The sequence below is a fragment of the Canis lupus genome, chromosome 2 (assembly GCF_003254725.2).
Source record: "Canis lupus dingo isolate Sandy chromosome 2, ASM325472v2, whole genome shotgun sequence".
NCBI lineage: Eukaryota > Metazoa > Chordata > Mammalia > Carnivora > Canidae > Canis > Canis lupus.
In genome coordinates, this window is record NC_064244.1 from 18,992,523 (window position 1) to 19,001,047 (window position 8,525).

Here is an 8,525-nt window from a genome sequence, read left to right on the forward strand (position 1 = left end):
AAATGGCCACCTCTTGGGGAAAGTCACAGAGGTTATTCCTGGGCCACATATTGGTGGCTCTGATTCTGTGCTTCTGATCATCCCTCTGTCCTGTTGATTGGTTTTGTTTCGGATCCCTTGGTTACTCACTTCCCTGCCACATATAGGCACTATGGCCTTCTAGTCCTCCACCCTAAGAATTTACCGTATGGTCTTCAACTGCTGTTTCCAGGTGATCATCTAAAATATATAGGCCCCATGCAATATTTAGGACATACCTATGCTAAAAAGTATTTACTATTTATCTGACATTCACATGTCACTGGGCATCTGTTCTATATTCTAATTTCCTAAATCTGGCAATACTACATCTAGATGGTGTTTTTCACTAGATGAAATTAATGGTGTTATTTGATGGTGTTAAATGTGATTATTTAAAATGGATGGTTGCTATTGAAACTCCATAATAGTGAATACTGAAAATTCCTTAAACACAGCAATAAAGAGCAAAATTAGAGTTTAACTTAGAGGAAGTTAATGATTTAAGAATGATTATCACACCTTAGAATGAAGAAGCAGAGTGAGCTCAGTTTTGTTGGCTGACCAAACAAAGCAGATAAAGAGAATAAGATGTATGGACTGACCTATAGTTTTGGTCTAGACCACAGACTTTTTTTTTTTTTTTTTGACAAAATAGGAACTTTATGATTGTAACTGTTTAAAGAACTTTGTGATTGTACTTGTTTTTATCTATGAATTTTTTTTTTAAAAGAAGAAGACAAGAAGTTATGTGGCTCCCTGTGAGCCAGAGTAAGGAGGGTACCATGTAGATCATTGAATGCTCTTGCTTGGAGTAATGGAAATGAACTATGTATTCAGTTTTGGTAAATACTCTGTGTGCACTCAAGAAGAATATATATTATACTGTGTTTGAATAGAGTACTCTTAAATGTGAATTAAGTCAAGTGAATTGGTCTCAAGATTCTAGCTAATTGAATCCAACAGTTCATTAAAAGGATCATTCACCACGATCAAGTGGGATTTATTCCTGGGATGCAGGGGTGGTTCAATATTTGCAAATCAATCAATGCAATACACCACATTAATAAAAGAAAGGATAGGAACCATATGATCCTCTTAATAGATGCAGACAAAGCATTTGACAAAATACAGGATCTATTCTTGATAAAAACTCTGTAGGGTTTTTGTCCCTCTTTCTGTAGGGACAGAAAGAACATACCTCAACATCATAAAGGCCATATAAGAAAGACCCACAGAAAAAAAAAAAAAAGAAAGACCCACAGTTTACATCATCCTCAATGGGGAAAACTGAGAACTTTTCCTCTATGGTCAGGAACAAGGCAGGGATGTCCATTCTCATCATTATTCTTTAACACAGTACTGGATGTTTTAGCCTCAGCAACCAGACAACAAAAAGAAATAAAAACAACCCAAGTCAGCAAAGAAGAAGTCACATTTTCACTATGTGCAGATGACATGGTACTCCATGTAGAAAACCCAAAAGACTCCACCAAAAAATTACTAGAACTAATACATGAATTCAGCAAAGTCACAGGGTATAAAATCAATGTGCAGAAATCTGTTGTATTTCTATACACCAATAATGAAGCAGCAGAAAAATAAATCAAGGAATCAATCTCATTTACAATTACACCAAAACCCTAAGATACCTAGGAATAAACCTAACCAAAGAGGTAAAAAAAATCTGCACTCTGAAAACTATAGAAAACTTATGAAAAAATCTGAAAAAGACAAAAACAAAATGAAAAACATTCCATGCTAATGGACTGGAAGAGCAAATATTGTTAAATGTCTATACTACCCAAAGCAATCTACATATTTAATGTGATCCCTATAAAAATACTATAGCATACACATATATATTTATACACATCACATATATGTATATATATTTATACACACATATATACACACACGCATACACACACACACATATATATAATAGGGTCTATCAATAAATAAGTGGATAAAGATGTGATATATCACATATATATTTACTATATATGTTATATATTATATATTATATATTATATTATTTATATTATATATTATATATATATAGTGGTTTAGGTTTTATTTCATCATCATAAACTGAACTCTGCAATCCAGCTAGACCTGGGGGAAGGAATCACAGAACCCACAGAACCGCGGGGAGAGTGCAGAAACTCTGGGCTATTTCAAGCAGGTGAGGGTGGAGGGGAGCTCTCCTGAGCTAAAGGAATGGTCTGGAAGTTCAGATAAAACACGAATTAGATTAATCAGATCTGTCCACAGTAGGCAATGGTGATCTTCTTGCTGGTCTTGCTGTTCCTGGACCCGAAGCGCTCTATGGCTTCCACGATGTTCATGCCCTCCTTGACCTTGCCAAAGACCACATGCTTGCCGTCCAACCACTCAGTCTTGGCGGTGCAGATGAAAAACTGGGAACCGTTTGTGTTGGGCCCAGCATTGGCCATGGACAAGATGCCAGGCCCCTTGTGCTTCAGGATGAGATTCTCATCATCAAACTTCTCCCGGTAGATGGACTTGCCGCCAGTGCCATTGTGCCATTTTAAATATATAATAAATAGGGGATCCCTGGGTGGCGCAGCGGTTTGGCGCCTGCCTTTGGCCCAGGGCGCGATCCTGGAGACCCGGGATCGAATCCCACGTCGGGCTCCTGGTGCATGGAGCCTGCTTCTCCCTCTGCCTATGTCTCTGCCTCTCTCTCTCTCTGTGTGACTATCATAAATAAATAAAAAAATTTAAAAAAAAAAAAAAATAAATAAATATATAATAAATAATGCTTCCATAAATATAGGGGTGCCGTGTCTTTTCAAATTAGTGGTTTCATCTTCTTTGAATAAATACTCAGAATTGGAATTGTTGGATTTTATTTGTATTTTAATTTTTTGATGTAACTCCATGCTGTTTTCCACAGTGACTGCACCATTTTGCATTCCTATTTGCAGGAATGCAAACAGTGCATGAGGGTTGCCCTTTCTCCACATCCTTGCCAACATTTGTTATTTTTTGTCTTTTTGATAATAGTCATGCTGGCAGGTGTGATGTAATATCTTATTGTGGTTTTGATTTGCACTTCCCTGATGATGAGTGACGTTAAGCATTTTTTTATGTCTGTTGTCCATCTGGATGTCTTCTTTGGAGGAGTGTCTATTCAGATCCTCCATCCATTTCTTAATTTGGATTGTTTTGTTTTATTTATACTGAATTGTGTAGGTTTATATATTTTAGATACCAACCTCTTATTGGCTATATCATTTGCAAATATCTTCTCCCATTCAGTAGGTTTAGGTTGCCTTTTCATGTTGATGGTTTCCTTCAAAAACCTTTTTTTAGTTTGATTTAGTTCCCTTTGTTTTTTCTATAATTGCCCTTGTCCAAGGACACAAGTCCAAAAAATATTGCTATGATCCATGTGAAAGAAATTTGCCTATGCCTTCTTCTAAGAGTTTTATGGTTTCTGGTCTTAACATTTAAGTCTTTAATCCAGGGATCCCTGGGTGGTGCAGCGGTTTGGCGCCTGCCTTTGGCCCAGGGCGCGATCCTGGAGACCTGGGATCGAATCCCACATCGGGCTCCCGGTGCATGGAGCCTGCTTCTCCCTCTGCCTGTGTCTCTGCCTCTCTGTCTCTCTTTGTGTGACTATCATGAATAAATAAATAAAATCTTTAAAAAAAATAAGTCTTTAATCCATTTTGAGTTTATTTTCATAAGTGTTGTATGAAAGTGTCCAGTTTCATTCTTTTGCATGTAGTTATCCAGTTTTCCCAGAAACACTTATTGAAGAGATTGTCTTTTTCCCATTGTATATTCTTGTCTTCTTTGTTGAAGATTAATTGATCACGTAAGTAAGGGTAGGTTTATTTCTGGATTCTAGGGTCTGTTCCATTGATCCATGTGTCTGTTTCTGTTCCAGTGCCATACTGTTTTGATTACTGTAGCTTTGTATATGATTTGAAATCAGGGAGTATGATATGTCTAGCTTTGTTCTTTCTCAAGATTGCTTTGGCTACTTGAGGTCTTTTGTGGTTCCATATAAATGTTAGGATTCTTTGTTCTAGTTCTGTGAAAAATGTCATTGGTATTTTGATAGAGATTACATTGAATCCATAGTTTGCTTTGGGTAGTATGGGTATTTTAACAACATTATTCCAATCCATGAGAGTATAATATCTCTCCATTTGTTTGTGTCATCTTCAATATCTTTCATCAGTGTCTTGCAGTCTTCAAAGTACAGAGGTTTCACCTCTTTGGTTAAATCTATTCCTAGATATTCTTTTTAATGCATTTGTAGAAAGATAACGTTCTGTACTTCTCTTTCTGATAGTTTGTTATTAGAGCATAGAAATACAACGTATTTATATATATTAATTTTGGATTCTACAACTTTGCTGAATTTATTAGCTCTAATATTTTTAGATGGAGGCTTTAGGATTTTCTATATATAGTATCATGTCACCTGATAACAGTGAAAGTTTTACGTCTTTCCAATTTGGATGGTTTTTATTTCCTTTCTTGTCAGATTGCTATGGCTAGGACTTCCAATACTTGTTGAATAAAAGTGATGAGAACAGACATCCTTCTTTCTCCTGATCTTAGAGAAAAAGCTTTCAGCTCTTCCTCATTAAGTATGATCTTATCTCTGGGCTCGTCACATATGGCCTTTATTTGATTGAGGTACATTTCCTATATACTCATTTTATTGTGAGTTTTTATCATAAATATATGTCAAATTTTATCAAATGATTTTTCTACATCTATTGAGGTGATCATATGATTTTTTTATCCTTCTTTGTGTTCGTGTGATGTATCACATTGAATGATTTGTGGATCTTGAGCCATCCTTGCATTCATAGAATAAATCCCACCTCATAATGGGATGATTATGCCTCATAATGGCATGATTCTTTTAAAGTATTTTTTTATTTGGTTTGTTAATATTTTGTTGAGACTCTCTGATCACCAGTGCATGTCTGTATGTGTGTGTTGCTTTTGTCTGGTTTGGTCTTAGTAGAATTCTGCACTTATACAATAAGCTTGGAGGCACTTCTTTCTCTCCAGTTTGGGGGAATATTTTGAGGATAGGTGCTAGCTTTTCTTTAAATGTTTTGTGAATTTATCTGTGAGATCATCTGGCTCTGTACTTTTGTTTGTTGGCAGTTTTTTATTGCTAATTCAAGTTCACTATTAGTAATCACTCCATTTAGATTTTCTAATCCTTTTTATTCATTCTTGGAAGATTGTACATTTCCAGGAATTTATCCATTTCTTCCTGGTTGAGCCACTTGTTGGCATATCATTGCTCATAATAGTCTTTTGTAATATTTTGTGTTTCTGTGGTATTGGTTGTAACTTCTTTCATTTCTGACTTTACTCATTGGAACCCCCCATTTTTTTTAGTAAGTCTGGATAAAGGCTTATCAATTTTCTTTATTTTTTTCAAAGAGCACTTTTAGCTTCATTTATCTTTTCTTTTGTGTGTTTTTTTAAGTCTCTGTTTCATTTATTTCTTCTCTGATCTTTATTATTTTCTATATTCTACTAACTTTGGGTTTGGTTCTTTTTCTACTCCATTAGGTATAAAGTTAGATCATTTATTTGAGATTTTTCTATTTTCTGAGATACGCCCATATTGCTATAAACTTCCTTCTTAGAATTGCTTTTGCTGTGAGCCACAGATTTTGGAATGTTGTGTTTCCATTTTGATTTGTCTTAAGGTAGTCTTTTAATTGCTTTTTGATTTCTTCATTGATCCTTTGATTGTTTTGTACCATGCTGTCTAGTCTCCACAGATTTGTTTTTTCCCCCAAGTTTTCTTCTTGTAATTGATTTCTGGTTTCAAACTGTTGTGATCAGAAAAGATACTTGATATGGTTTTTCTTAAATTTATTGAGAGTTGATTTTGATTTTGATGTAATCTATCCTGGAGAAATTTCCATGGGCACTTGATAATAATTTGTATTCTGCTGTTTGGGGATGTAATGCTCAGTATATTTCATTAAGTCCATCTGTTCTAATGTGTCATTTAAAGCCATATATTCTTAGTGGTTTTCTGTCTGGGTAATCTATCCTATGATATAGGGGGTGTTATAATTCCTTAGCATGACTTTATTACTGTCCATTTCTCCTTTTATGCCTGTTAATATTTGCTGTATGCATTTAGGTCCCTATATTGGGTGCCTAGATATTAATAAGTGTTACATCCTTTTGTTGGAGTGATTTTTTTTACCATTAATCCTATAATGCCCTTCTTTGTTTCTCATTACAGTATTTATTTAAAATCTATTTTGGCTGATATAAATATTTCTACCTCAAGTGTTTTTCAATCCCTTGACTAATAATTGTAGGTCCATATTATTTTACATTTGTCTTTTTACCTTCATACTGGCTAAGTAGTTGATTGATCCACTACCTTTACTCTATGTTTACCTTTACTAATGTGATTTTTTTTCCTTTCATAATTTTCATACTTTTAGTTATGGTCTTTTTTTCATTTAAAGAATTCCCTTTAACATTTCTTGTAGGGTAATTTGGTGGTGATGAACTAATCTCTCTCTTGATTTGGAATGATAAATTTATTGGATAGAGAATTGTTGGTTGTAAGTCTTTTCCTTTTAGTACTTTGAATATAACTGCTATTCCCTCTGGGTCTGCAAATTTTCTGCTGAAAAATCAGCCAATAATCTCATGGAAGTCCCTTGTACATAACTAGTTGTTTTTTCTTGCTGCTTTTGAGATTCTCTCTTTGTCTTTAATGTTGACACTTTGATTATAATGTATCTTGGTGTATCTCTTCTTGATTTCTCCTTATTTGGAGAAGTTTTTAGATATTATTTCTTCAAATGGATTTTATGTCCCCTTCTCTAGTTCTTCTCATTCTAGGACCCCTATAATGCAAATGTTAATACTCCTGTTGTCTCAGAGGTCCCTTAAACGTTTGTTTAAATTCTTTTTCTTTTTATGTTTCACCTGAGTGATTTCCCCTACCTTTTCTTCCAGATTGCTGATCTATTTTTCTGCATTATCTAATCTGCTATTGATTCTTCTAGTGTAGTTTTCATTTTAGTTACTGTATTCTTCACCTCCAGCTGGTTCTTTTAAAATATTTTATATCTCTTTATTGAAGTTTTCAATGAGTTCATCCACTCTTCTCTCAAGTCTGATGAGCATCATTATGATCATTACTTTGAATTCTTTATGTGGTAGATTGCTTATCTCTCTTTCTTCTGGTTCTTGTTCTGAAGTTTGTCTTGTTCTTTCACTTGGAACACATTCCTCTGTCTCTGCATTTTGACTAACTCTCCGTGTTTCTATGTATTAGGTAGATCAGTTTCATACATCTCCTGGGTTTGAGGTAGTGGCTTTATGTAAAAGTTGTCATGTGTGGTTCAGGAGAGAAAACCTCCCTGGTCAGCCAAGCCAGATTCCCCAGAGGATGTCCCCTGTGTGAACTGCATGTGCCCCCCTATTGTGGCTGGGCTATGATTGGTGTGAATTCACCAATGTGCAAAACTACCCCCTGGGTGTTTTTCTGTGAGCCTGGGCATGCCTACTATGGGTACGCTGGTGAGAAGGGTTGGATCCTAACCTGTCTGGCTGAGAGGCTCAGCTGCAAGTGTTGCAAACACTCTAGTGTATGGGGAGGCACTTGTGGATTGCTTTGGTGTGAGCTGAGGCCACTTACTGAGTGTGGTGAGGTGAGCAGGTTGCCTGGGAGGGGTGCTGGCCAAGATTGGCAGGTTAGTTTGGGGAATCTGCAAGAGAATGCTGAGGCAGGGTGAGCAGGGCTAGCAGATTAGATGGAAAATGTCATAAATGGCTTCCACCAGCAATTGGGCCAGCTTGGTAGAGAGGAATGTAAAAAAACAATGGCATGTGCCAGCACTCTCATCTCTGGAAAACATTCTAACAAATCTCTGTCCCTCTGGCACATGCCCTAAAATTAGTCAATGAATCTCTTCCATGTGTAACCCAGGCACTTTTTAAACTGCTTCCTCTGCACTGGGACTCATAGTGAGTGAGATTTGTGTGCATCCTTTAAAAGCAAAGTCTTGATTTCCTATTGCCCTCTGGCTCTTCCAGACAAAAATCCTGCTGGTTTCCAAAGCCAGACATTATGAGTTCCTGTGTTTCTGGGCTGGGAGGCCTAATATGGGGCTCTGGCCTTTTGTTCACATGGGAGCACCTCTATAGTTGTGATAGTCTTCCTGTTTATTGATTACCTCATGCTGGAGTTGTGAGTTCTAACTAAACCATGTCTCCACCTCTCCTATCTATCTTGATGTGACTTTTTCTTTATAGGCATACCTCATTTTACTGCACCTTATTGAACTTGGCAGGTACTGTTTTTGTAAACTGAAGGTTTGTGACAACCTTGCATTGAACAAATCTGTTGGTGTCATTGTCATTTTTTTTTCTCAACATTTCCTCACTTTGTGTTTCTACATCACATTTAGGTAATTCTATCAATACTTCAATATTTTTCATTATTATTATATTTG

The 8,525-nt window shown here is 36.0% G+C and overlaps 1 protein-coding gene across 1 annotated transcript; it reads right to left on the minus strand.

Moving 5' to 3' along the window:
* Positions 1–2,278: 2,278 nt before the first annotated feature.
* Positions 2,279–2,570, minus strand: LOC112659026 (peptidyl-prolyl cis-trans isomerase A-like; the record flags this gene model as incomplete). Its single annotated transcript, XM_035713455.2, has 1 exon — positions 2,279–2,570. A coding segment is annotated over one exon (291 nt), but the record flags the coding sequence as incomplete, so codon positions are not given.
* Positions 2,571–8,525: the final 5,955 nt, after the last annotated feature.